Consider the following 19,616-nt stretch of genomic DNA (forward strand, 5'->3'; position numbering starts at 1 on the left):
GCTGTGTGTGCATGTGTCTCAAATATGGCTGCATTAGCAAGATTTCGTACGAGGGCCAGATGTAGAGTGAAATCACTTGCGTGTAGAAGGCTTGAGCATTTGGTTGAGCTTGTTAATTTATCCCAATGTTTCCAAGTTCTGCAGATTTTCTTCTTACTCAAGACCACAACGCTACTTAAGATTCAAGTACTGTTGAAAAAATGTCAAACCTGAGTGGGAGATTGAGATTTTGTTTTCTTGGACATCAAATTTCTGACGTGCACACCAACATTTCCTCACTTGCTTTTACCTATATAAACACATGTTGCCATGGGTTGTGGTAATTTCAAGCACTCAAATTGGCACCCTAACCTCAGCTCTTCTTACTGGCTGTAAGTGGACTGTGTGGGAGGACCTGGTTCTGACAGAACTGACTGTTGTGTTATTGACTTCAGTTTAGAAAGTGCTGCCTGATGCTTCCTCCCTCCCTATTTTCATAGCCAAGACCCCTCACCACCACCACCACTACCACCACCCCAGCTTACCTTTGGGGGAAGTCCCTGATTGCATTGCTAAAGAAAACAAATTTAAGCAATGCCACGGGAACGGGAGTTTAGATGGGACCAAGTCCATTTGTACAGTGTGTATGAGCTGGATGTGGTTTTTCCTTGAAACAGTATTCCTTTCCATTTTTTCCCCCAGCGTTCTTTCTTTCATCCCAAATATTTGCTTTTCCTCTCATTACTTTTTCTCTCTAATGCTTCCACGCTCATTTAGCAATAATGTTAACGTCCACTCAGGTGTCCCTTTCTCAATTTTCAGCCCTTCCCATCCAGCATTGTCTCCAACCTGCTTGGGCAAACAGCTGCTTAAGTATTGCATTGTTGGATGCCGCAGGTACACCAAGCATTTGATGCTGTGCTGGATGCACTCATAGATTAGACACACTTAGCTAGGCTTCTCAAATCCTCCGTACCAAGAGGAAAAAAATGCAAAGAAAAAAAAAAAAAAAAAAAAAGAGGGCAGAGAGACAGAATGCTCCACGGGAAAAATACTTGGCTTGGTGGCGAGTTGTCAACATTCAAGACAACACACAAAAATCATCTCCTGTACACACACTCATTCTAACATACCACTTTTCTTTTCTACAAGTAAAATGACTCCCTCACAACAATGACCTCAGAGCTCCTTAAAGTATACTTAAATATATAAAGTGTGTGATTCTCATTATGTTCACATGGCAGATCAGGGTTCATTTGAACACAGATAAAGTAGAATGGCAACTATCGGTAATGAAATCCAAATTGGATGCATATTAGAAACAGACTGTGTTTACTCCCTACCTACCTATCATCTGCTTTCCATCGCTGGAAAGCCACTGAAAAGCAGCCTTTAATATCATGTGTAGTCTGCACCAAGATATCTGGTGTGGGGCAAAATGAAAAGGTTTGTAAACACAAACACAGAACTAGAAAACCATTGGGGGAAAAAGGAATACTGGCCTCAACATGGACACCTTTTATCTGCTGGATAAATGAAAACTTGTTTGTTTTTTTGCCATCACTCGGTCTGTACTGTAACAGACTTTAGTAGGAATAAAAGCAATTGTTATGGTCATCATGGCACCGTGTCCACATCATCCGCTTGAAGCACACTGCAGCCGCCTTGCAAACAATACGTGCTGTTCCTCCTGCTCAGAAAAACCACTGCTTCACCACTGAAGCAGGAAGTCGAAAAGAGTGACCGTGGAAGTTTTTCCCAAGTTTTCTGCACAACTGATCTTACCCGAGTCTTGCATCAAAATTCCCTCTGCACCATGAAGGGCTACCTGTGCTTCTGGCATTGATGTATCATGAAGACGCCTACAGAGACTGACCTGTTTGCACACGTGTGCCTCCACCCTGACCCCGCCAGCTACACTGCACACGTAAGATTCCAAAAATTGGCAGAAAAACGACAAGGCGGCAGTGGCGAGTTTATTTTGGGGCATGATGCTGTGCACTATGATGACAATGGTGAACATAAACTGCCTGTAATTCTCCCTTAGAGCGCTACACAGATCCTTGTGATTACCCCTGTCGTAGATCAACATCAAAGACAGCAGCAGCTACTATGATTTTAAGAAGAGGGGCACCGCAGAAAACAAATGCAGCTACTTTGTAATTGGAGATGAAATTTTAATAAAGTATGACTCAGATGATGGCATAGTCGTTCATGACCACATTACATGTTAGTAATGGATTTATTTCGATCATATAGAGAGATATGTGCATTTAAAGGCAAACTATTTTCAGTATGTTATATGCTATAAATACAGTGCATAATTCCTGGTATAGCTCTAATTTGATTTTAAAACCAAAACAATTTAATGAACAACAACTAATTCAAAATCCAAAATAGGAGAATGTAATGTTTCACAATAACATCTTACAACACTGTTTCTGTTTTGACCTAAGTAATGGAGGAGAGGGAGGTGGATCTCAGGGTCTTTAGAAGTAAAATATTATAGGATATTAAGCTCATCTCTCTGTGGTGAATTAGTATGTTTTTTACCTTCACATTGCTCAGAGAAATCAATTTCTTTCACCTGGCAGTTGGCAAGGCAACACTGTGATGAACGCGCATACAGGGATGCTCTATGAATCCTAATGGGGCCAGCTGACTAATGACGTGGCCAAGGCGGGTCATGGAGGGCATTAGCATATGGTGAGGAAAACATGGGGAACCAAGGGCATTTTAGCTCATGCTTGGCACATTATACTAAGACAAGTTTAATATGGAATATCAGTATTTATAATTAGCACTTAATTAAAAATTCTATTCTGAGTGAATATGGCTTTAACCGGTAAAATGAAATGAAAAATCAAAATTAAAAAGGTTCAACAGTCGTATCCAAATGTGCATGAAGCATCTCCTGCTATCTATCCTATAGCTATCTTGGCTCACGCTGATTGGGTTACCAGTGCTAACCTAACAATATCTTCTCTTCTGCTTCCAGCTATCACAGCACTAGGGCTAATCCCTGCTCTGGCAGCCAGTACGAACACAGCTAACCATAATGAAGCCCATTAGTCTGGAGACAATGGCTGCTAGCAAAGCTCAAATGCTGAAAAACACTGGATCATAAAAAAGCCCATCTTTTACTCTGTGCCTTCAGTTGCTATGACCTGATATTGCCCTCGCTTGAGAGAGCACCCACAATGTCACAGACACATATAGAGCATAAAATGAATGAGCAAACACAATTAATGTGAGACAAGCCTGCAAATACCAGTCGTGAAAAACACTGTAAACTGTATTCATTTAGAGTAGGAGAGTGAGAGCAAAAGCAAAACAGGGAGAAATAAGACTTCCAGGAAACATAAAAAGAACAAAAGCAGTGTTAAAAGTAACAAAGAAAATGAGAAGCAGGACAGGTAGAAAGAAAAGAGTGATTAAAAGTAGCCAGAAAAGTCAAAAACAGTAAAAGTCTAATGTCTTAAAGTAAAAGCAAAATGGTTACTAAGAAAAAAATGTTCAACCACTTTTCTTTGCTTGATTAAGTTCCCTGCCTGCTTAAACCGTTTCAAAGAAATATGCCACCAAACCATATTCCATGAAAATGCAACAGTGTTAATATGTGGGATACAGCACAAGGTGATCAATATTCCTATGCTGTATTGACTGGAGGCCACACAAGGTCAGTGAAAGCAAATTAGCAAGACAGATCAGGTACTGCGATGAAACAACGACCTGAACAGATGGAAGAGGAAGCCACTAATAAACCCTACTGCCTATTATAATCTCTTGATACGCTGGCATGTGATTTGTGTGTGTCTCTTTGTGATGAGAAAACCAATAAACTGAAAAGAAAAAAAAAATCCCCACCAAGCAGTTTAAGCCTTCACTGGGACACTGATAGCACTGCATGTGTGTGTGCGTGTGTGTGTGTGAGAGAGAGAGTGTGCAAGTGTATTGCACGTAATCTCTAGCAGAATTAATTCCTAGAAATTAAAATGAAAATGGAAAACAAACTGCCCAATAATAGGGCCTTTATCTCAAGGTCAGCATCACAGAGTTTAGGGTGTCCTTATGAGCACATACTAAGGTACAGGATGATGGCCTAGAATAAACTGACTTAAAACTAATACTATGTTAGGGTGGTCACTACTATGATATAGATCACTGGGACATTACTCAATACTCAGAGGACATGCCCATTCATAAACACAGAGAAATAAATGAATAAAATTTATAATAGCTCTCAAGCACAAAGCAAATTGTAAAAACAGTGTGCCCCTTGTCTCCTTGAGAAATGTTTTCTGACTTACACGTGCTGACAGAAAAACATATGTGGATTACAAAGGGCTGTGAATTGTTGATCCCAGCAATGACACAGGCAATGCTATTGTCATTAGATCTATCAATCAACCTTTAATCCCATTGTGATTGTTGCTACACCATACTGCAGGTCATTCATCCAAACAGGGTTGACACACACACACACACACACACACACACACACACGCACGCACGCACGCACGCACGCACGCACGCACGCACGCACGCTAACAGACAGGCTGCCGACCTACATGTGACTGGCCGTAGCCCAGATTTGCTAGCACTAACCCCAGGGGATGGGTTCTGTACTGATTACATATACCCCTTGAATATGCTGGCGGACAAACTGCACCAAAGTAGGTCGTGCAGCACCCTAAACTACAACCAGTGCCCTCCTGGCCTGGTGCAGCGCTTGGCTCCATAGAGCTTTGTGTGAAGCAGTTAGGGCAGGGGTCGCACACTAGGCGATTGGGCCTGGCATGACAGCGTGAAGGTCCCACGTATCTGACAGCTCATCAAAATGTAATCGTTCGGCAAGTCCAGAAGGTGAGGCCTGACAACACCCATCTTGTCAAGTCAGTGCATGTTAAACTGTGAACATATGAGACCACTATATGACCTGGATGTTAGCTACTATCCACCATGGATATCCTGGCATAATCTGAACCGCAAAAAGAGAGTTTTGCAATTTCAACATTGGCTTGCACCACCAAACAACTGATTTAGATTCAAGTATACTACTAAACTCGATTCAGCTTGAGAAAAATACACATATAGATTGTTTTTTCGGGGGGGGACTTGGGGAAAACCTTGCAGTGATTGCAGAGCTGGGCCGGCTATCAGGCTGTTTTGGCCATTCTGGGGCAGAATCAAACTATAACGCAAAAGGCTGCCCGCTTTTGGTCAGTGGAGCATTACAGCATTTGGCAGGGCATGACCCAGGCTCCATCAGTACTGAGAAAGCGGCATATCCACGGAAAGACAAAAATTGAGCAGGAACTTTTTTTTAAAAGACAGCTAAGAGAGAAATGGACAAGATAAGGGCCAAGAGGCGAGAGCTGCCCTTGCAGTGGTGGTCACTCTACGGGTCAGTGGATGATTTTGGTTAGACATTAGTCCAAGAAGTACTGTCCTGGGTGGGTTAAACGCAACCTGAACCCATTCTGGGTCACTTGCTCATGAAACAGTGGTACACCACACTTATGAACAGTGCAGAGGCAGCACCCGACACAAACAAAGGAGTGCCGTTATGCACACAGTAGTAAATTTAACTTCTGTACCTAAAAATCACATCTGCGAGCTTCCATGTCCAGCTTACTGCTCCAGCATGCTTGTTTAAATGCAAGTGCATTATCTCACATTATCAGTTGCTTGGAGAATGCACTAAAGAAGCTGCAGTACACCTGCGATATCATGCTCTGCAAGCCTGCGATGCTATGCAATCCCAGAGGAAAGGAGACGAAATAGCTTTTCTTTCATAATACTGGAAAATCTCCCCTATACTCCTGTGGCTGCCACCTCGCTGTTACATGTGCTTCATTGAAGCCTGTTCATATTCAACTGCAGTGAAGTCAAGGAGAAAGTCTGTGTGTGTATAATATAGGAGTTGGCTCTATACTCCTGTGCCAGTGGGAATAACGTACTGCGCTACAGGCAGTGTGACCTTTTCTAGCTCGTGTGCCTTCTCTCCTCCCTCTTTTTGTCTCTCTTTTTTCACACGCTTACTCTCTACCTTGGACACGAATGCACACACCTAGCAGCAGTGTCACAGCTAGCTTTACCAAGCATAAATTACCCACACTGCTACCTTGTTTAATGGGCATGAGGCTGGTGCAAATCATTTGAGGTAGAGGGTTACAGGACAGTCTGCTTCATTTGTTCTACCTCTCCCACTTCCATCAGGAAGGTAAAGCTTGTCTTGTTTTCTCTATTGTGCCTCTTTTAACATGACCTTTATGGCTGTGTGCTTTCCGGGGCGACAGTTTGTGCTCAAATTGAGGGTTAAGGCCTGCCTGTTTAAAGTGCTCTAACTACCTTCAGAGGCGTATGACGTGGAAGAGGATGGAGAGTCTCCATTATATACAATGTACTTCACTTTCCAGTATTTATTTTCCAGTATTCTTTTAAAGAAATTCTTTGATTTTAGAGTCACTTCTGAAGTCCTACTGCAGTCCCGAGTTGAGTAAAAGTATCTGATTATGGATTTAACAAAGTAAACTTTTAATTTCCTGGAGCTGAAGCAAGAAATGGGGATTATACTTCATTCCAACCTGTGAAACAAAACTAAAGATGGAATTTGGTGACCAAAAAAGTTGTGTAAACTTGAACTTCTAAGAGGCTTCATGTAAAAAAAAAAAATAGCCAGCCAGAAGAGTGACACAATGACAGATCAGGAGTGAGCAAAGTGGGAAAGATAGTGAGGAGGGTGAGGGTGGAGTGGGTGGAGGGAGTTAATGCACATAACACACTGCATCAAACCCAAGCACCGCTCTAAGCAGGATGCGTCAGCAGTCCATTCATGTTCCTCTATTTTTCACGAAAGGACGAGGCAAAAAGAGTGAGAGCAAAGAGAGCTCAAGTGAAAGGAAAACAAAGATAAAGAGTGAGGGGGCTGAGAAAAGATAGAGAGAGCATGATAAAAGAGAGGAAACCAGAAAGTGAGAGAAGCGGTGACCCATCAGCCTTTCCTTACCACCAAAGCAAAACTGGAAAGCTTTGCCAGAGTCGTTGGAATGTTTGGAGTACTGCTGGGTACGAGGGGGTTAAAATATGGTTGCTGTGGGGATGCCACTGTCCATCTCTGACTTGTGCTTGGACAGCCTGTCCATTCCCCTAAGCCACAAAAGCCACAGAAAGCCACAGAACAAGAGACTATGAGCATTAAAAAAAAAAAAAAAAAAAAAAAAGGAGAGCGAAGGACAGCAGGAGCAAACTGGTTTTTGAAGAGGTAGATCTCTAAAAAGGTCTGAGTGCTTTGAGCTCACCCAAATACCTCAGGACACTGCAGAGAGTGTGAGGGAGGCAGGGAGAGAAAGAGGGTGTGAGGGAGAGCAAGAGAGGGTGTGTGTGAGAGAAAGAGAGAGAGAGTGGGAGATAGAGAGACGGTGCACGCTCTCTCTTTCGCTGCTACAACGGATCCTTTCCACATCGACGCTGCTGTTAACGTCACGCCTGTAAGCCGCGCTTGCCCAGCGCTTGCCTTCTCTGCCTTGCTCCTCTCCCAGTTGGACGCTGCATTTGCGAGGGGGTGCTGATCACCACAAGAAAAGGAGGGGGAGAAAAAAAAAGAAAGAAAAGAACTGGAAACAAGAAGAAAAAAGAAACAACCCAGAGAGAGGAAGGAGAAACTGCGCGCCATCCCTCCTCCCTCTAACCCACCTCGATCAACCCAGCTACAATACCCCCACTCCTCCCAGCACCCCCTTCCATCCCCCACCCCACTCCCCCTCTGAAGAAACTGACGGATTATTGGGAAGTGCACAGGAGGCAGGCTGCAGCTGCTGCTGTGTGTGTGCTCGCTACTGCTGCTGTATGCTTCGTGGGGATGGTGTGTGTGCGTTCGCAATTGCTGCTGTCGCCACCGCGGCTGCCGAGGCTGGAGCATGTGGCTAGTTAAGAGGAGAAAGAAGATAATGAAGGCTGTGTGTGTCGCCTAGCCTTTTCAACTGCTGCCAAGAGCTCCCCAGGAGGAAAGGAGAGAAAAAATAAAATAAAGAAGAATCAAGTGGACATGACACTGCGTTGAAAAGGGGAGCAAAGAAAAGAGTGCAAGAGAGGGAGAAGGGCTGTCAGACTGACCAACCGACCAACTGATTGACTACTAAAAAGTGAAAAGAGGAATACAGATAAGGAGGACTGTTTTTTTTCCTGTTTTTTTAACCCCTCCTTTCCACTACAAACAAAAAACATAGAACACTGGAAAGGACTGGATTTTTTTTTGTTTTTTTTATCCTTCTGTAATTGTAATTTCTTCTACCTCCCTCCCTCCTTTTGTTGTTTCCTGCCTTGGGTTTTGTTGCACAAAACAAAAAACAATAGTGCGTGTGCATCTCTGTGGTTGCCTGGACTATGGAGACCTGGCTAAGGTGTTTAACGGGGGGATCAACTGTCGGATTCCAAGGACAAGCAAGAGAAGAGGAGCCGACAGCGAAGAGCGAGCAAGGGAGCACTGCTGCTTTGGGAGCCTGACTGGATTCCTAGCTACAGTCGTTTCCCCCCTCCTTTTTTTTTTTTCTTGGTAATCGGCACGTAAAGGAAGAAAAACATTCACAAAAGGGCCTTCGAACCTTTCTCTTTGGATGTATGGATTTACAAAAGGGCTCATCTTGTTTAAGCTCTTTGGCACTGATGCCCGTTTTGACAGGGCAAACATAAAAGGTTTTCTTTGCTGCTCTTGGATATAAATACATCTGATGCGAATACATCAGCTCTTTCTGATTGCAAAAAGGAGGGAAGCTATATATCTCAGTTCAAGGACCTGTAATAATAACTTGAGGTAGGTGTCTAGTGTTTCAAACCCTCTCTGCATCAATTTGTAACACCCTCCCCTCCCCTCTGTCTTGTAATACGGTTTTTGGTTGCTTAATTTGCCATCATGTTCTTCTCATACACATATTTCAGAAAAGCCAGTCCTCTCCACCACCCCATTTCTTTCTGCCCCTGAGCACAGTTCATGGAAATAAAATCACCCCTTAACTGAGGACAGGTCAAGTCCTCTTGCCCCTTAGCAACCACCTAAACCCTTGCTCTCCCCTTGCCCACATCAGTTCCCTTAACCTTATTACTTTGGCCCCATAAACAGTACTGCTAGCCAAACAGCTAATTTCCTTGCACCCACACCCCCAAAACACCAGCCCCAAACATCCCCATCCTCCCCCCCAGATGATGCTGAATTATGAACGTGCCACATCATGAGTCTCCTGGGGCGGGTAGCTGTGCATCGTGCCAGGAAAGCCGCCCTGCTCTGTGTAGTCTTCCTGATGGTGCAAGCGTGGAGCAGCGCCTCCCTGGCCTTGGCGGGGGCGGCGGTGTCTCAAGGACCCCAGGGCTGTCCACCGCAGTGTTCTTGTAGTAATCAGCAGGGGAAAGTGGTTTGCACCCGTCGTGGCCTCACCCGTGTCCCCCCTGGGATTCCTGCCAACACGCGACACCTCAATCTAATGGAAAACGCCATTGAGGCGGTGCAGGCTGACTCCTTCCGCCATCTGCACCACCTTGAGGTGCTCCAGCTTGGGCGAAATGCCATTCGGCAGATTGAGGTGGGCGCGTTTAATGGACTCACCAGCCTCAACACACTGGAGCTGTTTGACAACCGGTTGACGGTGGTGCCCAGTGGGGCCTTTGAATACCTATCCAAACTAAGAGAACTATGGTTGAGGAACAACCCCATTGAAAGTATTCCTTCCTATGCCTTCAACCGGGTACCCTCACTCATGCGACTGGACCTGGGAGAGTTAAGGAAACTGGAGTACATCTCAGAAGGAGCTTTTGAGGGCCTACAAAATCTCAAGTACCTCAACCTGGGAATGTGCAACATAAGGGGTGATATGCCAAACCTAAGTCCCCTCAAAGGCCTCGAGGAGCTAGAGATTTCTGAAAATCTCTTTCCAATGATAAAACCAGGCTCTTTCAAAGGTCTGCGCTCATTGAAAAAGCTATGGGTGATGAACTCTCAAATCACAGTAATAGAGCGCAATGCTTTCGATGACCTATCTTCACTGGTGGAGCTTAATCTTGCCCATAACAATCTGAGCGCTGTGCCACATGATTTGTTCTCCCCGCTCAGGTACCTGGTGGAGCTCCACCTCCACCATAACCCTTGGAACTGTGGTTGTGAGGCTGTATGGTTAGCACGCTGGCTAAGGGAGTACATCCCTACTAATTCAACTTGCTGTGGACGTTGTCACTCCCCTGCAAGCATGAGAGGTCGACAGCTGGTGGACGTGGACCGAGGTGAGGGTGCTGCAGTCCAGTGTTCTGCACCATTCATTGCTGATGCACCAAGGGACTTGAACATCTCAGCAGGGCGAGTGGCTGAGCTTCGATGCCGCACAGCTCCAATGTCTTCAGTGCGCTGGCTCCTACCCAACGGCACTATACTGACACATGCCTCTAGTCACCCGAGAATATCAGTCCTCAATGATGGTACCCTTAATTTCTCAAATGTCCTTGCAGTAGACACAGGCACCTATACCTGCATGGTCTCCAATGCAGCTGGGAACTCTAATGCCTCAGCCTACCTCAATGTGAGTGCAGCTGAGCTTAATACATCCAACTTAAGTTACTTTACCACAGTGACCGTGGAGGTCTTGGGGCCAACCACTGAGATGCCCAAACCTAAAACTACAACAACCACTGCAGCTGCTGCAGGCGCTGGTGTTGCTGGGGGAGGAGTAGGCCTAGGGACAACAACTACAACTGCCTCTCCTTCTGTCTTTCAACCAGTCTTCATCTCCACCCCAACTGTACTGTTACAAAACACCGACAGTCCACCAGGGGCAGCTAAACCATCTGTGTTGCCAGGAATTCAATCGACTAACAAACCAGGCAAGTCTGGGCCTAGCCTTGATGAAGTGATGAAGACTACTAAGATTATAATAGGCTGCTTTGTGGCAGTGACACTATTGGCTGCTGTCATGCTCATTGCCTTCTACAAATTGAGAAAGCGCCACCAGCAGAGGAGCACTGTGGCAGCTGCCCGCACTGTTGAGATTATTCAGGTGGATGAGGAGGACCTTCCACCACCAGCATCTGCAGCCCAAGAGTCAGCTCTCACATTGCCTGAAATCCGAGACCATAACAGCATACACAAGTTGGACTTTATCAGCCACAAGACTGACTACAGCTTTCACAAACCCAAGGCTGAATACAAACCCCAGCCTGATTTCACACTTCACAAGCCAAAGGCTGAGTATACCACATATAAGCCAAATATGGACTTTAGCAGCCACAAAACCATCACAGATTACAACACACACAAATCTACGCCGGATTTTAGCCTTCACAGACCAAAGCCTGACTGCAGCCCATTTAGACCAGAATATAGCACCCACAAACCTAAAGCAGAATACAGCCCTTTCAAGCCAGACTTTGGTACTCATCCAAAAACTAAATCAGACTACAGCCCATTCAAACTAGATTATAGCACTCATCCCAGGCAGAAGAGTGACTTCAGTCCATTCAAACGGGACTATAGCACTCAGCCGAAACCTAAACATGACTACAGCCCATTAAAATCAGACTACAACACACAACATAGACCTAAAACTGAATATAGTCCATTCAAACCTGATTTTGGTACACACCCAAGACCTAAACCTGATTACAGCCCATTTAAACCCGACTACAGCACTCAGCCTAAATCCAAAACAGAGTACAGTGCCCAGAGATCTAAAACAGACAGTACCTACAAAGCTAAGGACCACTACACCCCACATAAAACTGCAACAGATTACAGCGCCTTCAAGACTGACTTCAGCCCCCACAAAGTGGATTACAGCGCCTTCAAGTCTGACTTCAGTCCACAAACTCAGAGACCTAAACTGGATTACAGTCCACATAAACTGGACTACAGCTCTCATATGGTGGACTACAGCACTCTAAAGCCCAAATATAATACCTATAAACCGACTGGCCATGGGGCTAAATGGACAGACAACAATGTTGGGAACTCTTTGCCGCGAACCTTGCCCAGTGCCATCACAGCAATGGCTGAGCCCTATGTCGTAAAAACTCACAACAAGGAGAAGGTACAGGAGACTCAGATTTAAAAAGGCCCCTCCAAAAGGATCTCACCCCTTTTCCCAGTTTCCTAGCTCCTACTCACCCCTCTTTCACACGCCCCTTGTCCTTTCCTCATTTAAAATCATGCAATAGAATGCACAACGAAAAAAGGACAGGACATACTTTTGTACAGAGTGCAAAACTTAAAAGACTGATGATTTCTTGTTGTACATGCTTATAAATAAATATATATATATATATGGACGAACTAAAATTACCATGGGTTGGTGATAGAGAAACGTATATTAAAAAGAAATTGAAACTATTTTCTAACTTGTAACTTCTATTTAAAATAATGAGTTGTTTAAGATGCTGTCTTGACTTTGAAAAATGAGGGTAGTCTTGTTTTAACAGAGGGCATTCTGTGTGATTTTTACACCATGCTACAGAGAATGCAGTGATAAGAAAAAAGAATATTTATACAGAGAAGACTTTCTTTAACAAAATCCGGGGAGAAAAAAAAAAAGGTCAGTGTTGATCTTTACAGGTTTATCTTGTAAAAGCACCAAGAATTTGTACTGTGCCAAATGTTATAAATGCAATAAAAAGGATTTTTGGAAGAAAAAAAAAAAGTATTAGAAAGAGATGTTTTTCCCCCCCCCCCCCTTTCTCTTCTTTTCCTGGCGTATACTGTAACAATCAGCCAAATGCTTTAGACACTGCAGTAAGATGCTGCAGCTATACTTTAACTCTAAGTGTGCTGAATGAGTCAGGCAGAATGAATCATGGTGCACAAGTGGATGGGTTTTTTTAAAATATCCCTCCACACGTCCCATTATATTATTTACAGCAACAATCTGCTTTTTTTTATTTTTCGCTTACTTTTACATGAGTGACTGTCATGATGCTTTTATCAGCCTGTGGCTGATCAAAGCACGCATTTGATGAAAGTTTAAGTTCAACAAACATGTTAACAGGTTAAAAAGAACTGATGGTCTAGTCAAAGAGACATACAGCAGTGCCATTACAAATACTTTAATTGAAATGCTCATGATATAATGCTTCAAGAATCCAATCTGTGTTACCTACCTCATTTTCTCTATTGCAAGGTAGTCTTATTAATCACAAACGTAATGAGTGAAAAAGGTGCACTTTGCCAAAAAATATAGATCTTCATATCTCTTTTCATTACATTTCCAGCTGTTGGGGCTTCATCAATCAGTATGGGGTCTTTTTATGGTGACAAATGCATTTGGGTCTCACTGTTAACTGTGCATTTTTCATCTTCAACAATATCACCCCTCTCAATCATAATAAAGCCACACAGTTCGAACAAAAAATGATACACCGTGGATAGGAAACACCGCCTGTAGTATTGTGAGACAGGTAAACCACGTATTTTGTCTTTCTGGAATTCGGCCGAGGGGCATTAAAGACCCGCCAACATTTTCTGTGAATGTTTCTTTTTCCTCTTATTTAATGACAATACTGTGTCTCGAGCTCTGTTTGTTAAAATGTAAAAGAGAAGGTGGTGTGCAGTACACTGGGAGAACATTTCAGTAAACAGCAACATACCATGCTTGGAGTGGGCAACATGTGGGTGAGAGATGACCAAGAGAATACTACAAAAGATCTCCGTGGGAGTTGTGTTGATCATAATCATCACAACCAGCATAGATACTCCTTAGCTAATCAAAACATTATTAGAACGAAGACGTGAAAAGATCCACAGTCACAGATGTGTACTGGGAGCGAAGCTTATGGCTGGTAGTGAAGTTCACAACACCTGTTTACATAATAAGTAAGCGTGGCAAATAAAAAGCTGGTTAAAAGTAGTACTTGTGAGGTGAGCACCTAAAATATCTGAACTTGTCTCTTCGACAATGTGACATTTCAAACTTTGTGTCACAGGAAGTATAGCGACAGAGGTTAAATATTAAACAAAAAAAAGGAGTGTGACAAAAGCTGAGAGCATATCAGCTCAATATGCAATAGAGGCTAACAGAAGAGCAGACTGATGTTTATTTGAAGGGGTAAAAAGTCCAGTTCCTAAAAATTTGAAACGGACAAGATGGAGATGAAGTGTGCTGGTGTAAGAAATGGAGGTCAAAAAAGACTGCTGAAGGACACAGCAAAGCACACCTTTTTACAAATGTTTTAGCAGATGTCTTGTGCTTGGAAACATCAAATTGTTGTAGAATAGGAGCATGTATAATTTAGAGGTCTAACATTGTACATTACAGGGGTATGATATAACCATCCCAATGAAAAGAGACATCTGGAGAAAAAAAATAAAACAAGACAAAAACGATGAGAGCTGGAAATATTTAGAGGCAGCCCAAAAGGAAAGAATCTCCTGATACACAATGCAAAAAAATAGATTTTATGTTCCGATATGACTAACTTGAGAAAAACTAACCTACTGCAGTGCATCCAGGGCTGTCCAGACAGGCCACCTGGACAAAAATGAGATCAAATCAGCAACAGTTCTTGCTATCCTACCCCGCTTTTTCTGCCATATATTCATTTTGTAGTGTGCTGGGATACGTATAGAAATGCAACAGAAAGAAAAGATAGCAAGTTGAATTATTTAAATTGAAGAGTTAATGTGACCACTTCATCTTGTACTGACCATTTCTAGCTAATTCTCATATCTCAGTTTGCATGCCGTTGTCTCCCACATCTTTTGTTTACTTGTAATTGTTTTGATAACTATGCAAATCCAGACAATGAGCTCCCGATTGTCTCTAATGGGACACGTGTGAGAGGAATGTTCAAACAAGTGTAAGAAAGCAGGATCAGCACGCTCTTTTTAAATAGATAATGTTGTGGGATTAGATGGATTGTAACTAACTGGACAGATGTAAGCACCATATTACGCATTTAGCTCTGTTATGACAGTCTATCATATGCTTGGCAGTGCTATATTACACCTCCTTTGCCCCAGTGAGGTATAGCAGGATGGGGCTTATGCTTCATCACACTGTTCAACCCAGAAGTAGAAAGAGAAAGTATGCTGTGCAATGTGATCACATATTAGGCTGCACTGTGCTATAAAAGGCTCCATCATGCTAATCGGTCAAAATGGCTACAGGGTCATCAATCAGCCAATCAGCTTGCCAGTCGGTGAAGAGCCCGTCTCCATGGAAAACACTTCTCCACATCCCTTCCTCCTCCACATCATGTTCTTCCTTTTCCTGTTTATGAGCTTCATTAGCAATCATGAAGCCATTTGAAAGAGGAAGCAGGGTAAGATGAACCTATTTAACCACAGCTCACCGAGCCTGTAGGGCAGGGAGGGAGATGACTTAGAGGACAAAGAAGAGGTAATGATATAGAAACTAAGATATATCAAAGACATTTTAAGTGAGATTTCGTGACAGATTACTTAAAATAAGTTATTGGGAAGGTGGAAATTTGGTAAAAATTGATAAACAGACAAGTATAATAAGCAAAGAGCAGAAAGCAATCACAGAAAATAAGTACGCAGAAAAATGTGGCAGAACTCGATGTGGTGGGAGACTAAAAGAAATACAGAAGACAACATGGAAGTGATGAGAAGAGGTTAATTAAAAGACACAAAGAAAGATAAGCATGGTGGGAGAAAGGAAAAAAAATGGAGGAAAAGCAATTGAAAAAAAAACTAACCTGAAAATGAGGAAAAGATGGAAATGGAGCTACCAAAAGAGGGGAAAGGAATTCAGGAAGAGTGAAAGAAAGCAAAAGCAAAGGCACTTGGGGAAGAGGAAACAGAGCAAATGTGATGCAAGAGTGCCAGCTACAGATGGAATAGGGGATATATAACTTGGCCGTCATGGCTCTCGCATGATTGGTGAATGGCCTGATCTGCACCACAAGGAGAGTATGTGTGTGTGAGGAGGGGGGGTGGGTTACGTAGCAGAGTGCAGCAGATGAGAAGTGCTGATACAAGAAATGGACCACTGTGCTTGAGTAAGAGATACTCAGGAATATAAAAGCAGAAAGGAATGAAATGGAATAGCAGGGACGAGGTGTGTATGCTTTCAGTGTCAAAGGTCAAAGTACTTAAACCTGCTGGAAAGTAAACATACTCGCTCCTCTATTCAATTAAAAAAAAAAAGACTAAAGGAGTTCATTTTAAACTAAAAGGGGATTGCAGGACATTTCAAAAACCCAATTATTTTGATGCAGTCTTTTAATTAGGTTTTTTCCCTCATGTTAATTACCGTGCAGTATAGAAGCTGGGACGAGTAAAAGTATTTCTTTAATTTTAACCTACACCTACAGCCATTGTAATCAACAGCATCAGCCATGCAAAAGCCAACTCCTCAAAAACATATCTGCAAAATGTCTCCCAAAAAACAACAACAACAAAAAATCCAAAGGTGTTGCTTCTTAACGTTCAAGTGTTGTTTTTTGTGATAACTCCATAATTTGCATATCCATAAGCGCAACATTTAACCATGCATTTTTCTTTTATGGATTAGTTAGTACTAAAAAATATACTCCTGTTAATAACCGAGTATGCAAACTGCCTTGAATCCCCGGTTGAAGCGAAGGATGTGTGCTGCACGGTGCATACTCTAGGATTTCTGTGTGAACACTAGCCACTGTGCTAGTGGAGCAGAGGAGAGGATATTCTAAGCAGGCCTGTGAGCGTGCTGCCTTGTGAGTCAACATGAGTCAGGGCCAAAGAGTTGTTGGGTCCTAATGTCAAATAGAGAGACTGTAACAGAGAGCAGAGTCAAAGGTGGAAACGGCAAACCACAGCACAAAGACAGAAGAATAAAGCAGGGACGTGCTTATTATGACAAAATTTTGATGGTTTAAGGGAGTTGGATTATTGACTTACTCTGTGTTAATCATTTGGCTTTACTGCATTATCCTTACTAATAACATTACTACACGAAGAATGCATGCTACACTGAGAATACATTTTACGAGCTTTGCAGATATTCATTTTGAAAAATCAAGGAACGTTTAAGGAAGGTAATGGTGACAGTTGTGCATGTGGATTAGAGGAAAGGCAAGTGGATGCGTGCCGGTGCATCTGCTTCAGCTGTGTGAAAATTGATGCAAATAGCCATATTCAGTGACCAGCTGGTGATATGATTTGTTGTTACTGAGGTCAACAGAGGCAGAAGAAGAAATTTCATCGCAGTATCCTGCTGGCAATGTGCCTAGTGCAGTTGAGGCTGTAATGTTGAATAGGTGTATGCCAATAGACTGACATACACCGTGGTCGAATTCCCACAGATTTTGCTGCCGTAACCGAGAGTGAATGACAGGTGGGCTGCTTTTTTTTTTTTTTCCTCCTCCCCCCACGAGCTAACCGCTCAAGTGTGTTACTCCCTGTGAGACAGAGTTTATTGCCCTTTTGGTGGGTGAAAAACATCCCTGTTTTCTTAACAGCAAGAGACGATGAAGCCTTACTTTTATGATCCCATCCAACAGTTGAGTCTTAGGTGTGTGTGTGTGTGTTTTTGTGTGTGTACTAAATCATGTCCACTGAGAGCAACAAACAGGGGACTGAGACATATGTGAGGTGGGGTATGCTGAGGTGTTTGTGCGCACACTAAACACAAATAAAGACATAAATACACACACGCGTGCACACATAGACACCAAAGAGAGGGGGGAAGAAAAAAAAAAAAGAATGAAGCCACTGACCATTAATTTCACTGCTTGTTGAGATTTACGCCCTGGAGAGAAATCATCATCACAGGCACAGTATCACCAAGGAGACTGCACTCAGGATCAAACCTCATTCACTCACCCACACAAACACGTTTATACAGAAACGCACAAGAGCAGCCAAAGCCACGCGGTTCAGATGCCTTTATGTCATCTTTACTGGACTGCTTTGATATGTTTACCCTGAAATGTATTAACGAGCTCCGGCTCCCCGTTTAGCGCTGAAATATGCACAAGCTGCCAAGCAAATGTTCTGACCGCTGACCTCCTTTATAATCAATATTCTTGATCTTCTGAAAATGACGTTTGTACTACTTTGACACTTTTATTATCAACCCAAAGAGAACACCACATGTATACTGTAGCATAGATGTGTTGTGAAGTGACTGCAGTGAGACGTCCTTCACTTCTTCTAATTTTCTTAGCCATTTAGGCATTCATTTAGATTCATGCTGTCATGTGTGGACCACACAACTAGAACACCAATGTGACTTTTCAGAACTGCATTTGTGTTTTTGCCCTCCATCTTTGTACGTTTCCACGCAAAAGAGTCCATGAAAGACCAGAAGAAGCCCATACACAAAGTGTTACTGAGAAAATCTCTGCTTTTATGCTGCATGGGAAGAAATGAGGACAAAGGAAGCTTTTCTTGCAAACCAGAAGACTGATACTCAATGCAACTAGCAGTGCATGGAGTTTATGGAGAGTATTCTGGGACTTCATCTTTTCAAGGGTGACAATGTGTGTATCTGAGCATAGACATTTTGGTGATCGTGGAGGGGTGGGAGCGGGGTTACAAAATGGTGCCCTGTACTGAACAAGAAAAAGAAGAAACTGAGGAGGGGGGAAGAAAACAAAACAACAACAACGGACAAGGGAGAGAGAATGAACTGAGCTCAACGGTGAGGGCAAAAAATCCAAATTATCTATGACACTCCAATTTGGCATGTCAGAGGACAGCAGCGTCGTATGTAAGAAGGAACGTAGGGGAAGAAGAAGAAAAGGAGTGTGAAAAAGAGGCAGACAGAGGGGAGGGATAAGAACACAGAGCAATGAAGCTGAAAGGAGAATTTACAATGTGATTGCAATAAATAAGAAGCCCCTATTGTGCCCCTATTGTGTACTTTAAAGAAGAGCTCAGAGTTCACTGTGTAGTAACTGTAGGCTCATGCATTTACTCTGATCTGGACTTCAAGATGACAAGCAGTGTGCTAATGTGAAAGACTTGCTGAGAAAATGTGCACCGCTGAGCACAGAATGGAAAAGGAAAGCAACGTCAAGAGGAAAGCACTGACAAGCTGCGTCGTGCAACAACGGGGCTGAAACACAGCTTTCACGTGGAGCCAAAATTATTCAGTCGCTGCAGCAAAATACAGCATGTGTTTAAGTGTGTGTGTGCGGTTGGGTCAGCAGTGATCTTTAAAGATCAAACTAATCAATAGCCAGTCTCTGTTTGCAGTCTATAGCTTAAGCCCCACTGCACTGTACAAAGTGGCGTCCAACCCACCCCTCCCCCCTCACTTGAGTTTTTAACATTTAGTAGGGGGTATTTGAAAAATTGTCAGACTTTGCTAAGAACTTAATCTAAGTGGAATAAAATGTAAATGCAGCTCCTGTATACTCAAAAAAAGAAAGGGGGGGGAATAAGCTCGCAAGCTGTTTTCATGGGGAAGTGGATTCAGGCACTAATGCCATCCAAAAGATTTAATGCAGCCCAAATAAACATCATCTCCAAGCATGCCTACTTAAAATGCAGCCCTTACTTTGAAGAAAAAAAATATCTAATGGCAGATCTGATGTGGCAGGGAAACAATGCCATATTTTTGCAAACATCTCTCTCTCCCCTTTAATTCGGATTTCAAATAAATCTGTTTAGCGTTCGGTCTAAAGAGGGAAAAGAGCAGTGACGTGTTCTGCAAAGC

General features: G+C 43.1%; 2 protein-coding genes across 2 annotated transcripts in view; one reads left to right on the forward strand and one right to left on the reverse strand.

Annotated features, from left to right (window-relative positions):
• The window catches only part of snd1 (staphylococcal nuclease and tudor domain containing 1), a 179,761-nt gene that overhangs the window by 83,684 nt on the left and 76,461 nt on the right, over positions 1-19,616 (reverse strand). The gene's annotated exons all lie outside the window — the stretch shown is intronic.
• Positions 9,207-12,517, forward strand: lrrc4.1 (leucine rich repeat containing 4.1). Its single transcript, XM_085386994.1, has one exon. It carries the CDS (start codon positions 9,210-9,212, stop codon positions 12,066-12,068), a length of 2,859 nt encoding a protein of 952 aa, XP_085243120.1. The 5' UTR covers positions 9,207-9,209; the 3' UTR covers positions 12,069-12,517.

This window comes from Rhamphochromis longiceps, linkage group LG17 (genome assembly GCF_057381845.1).
Source record: "Rhamphochromis longiceps isolate RC_006_pf linkage group LG17, R_longiceps_female_GT1.1, whole genome shotgun sequence".
NCBI lineage: Eukaryota > Metazoa > Chordata > Actinopteri > Cichliformes > Cichlidae > Rhamphochromis > Rhamphochromis longiceps.

Coding starts and splice junctions, on each gene's coding strand:
- lrrc4.1 (XM_085386994.1), top strand. CDS start 9,210: ATGAGTCTCCTGGGGCGGGTAGCTGTGCATCGTGCCAGGAAAGCCGCC.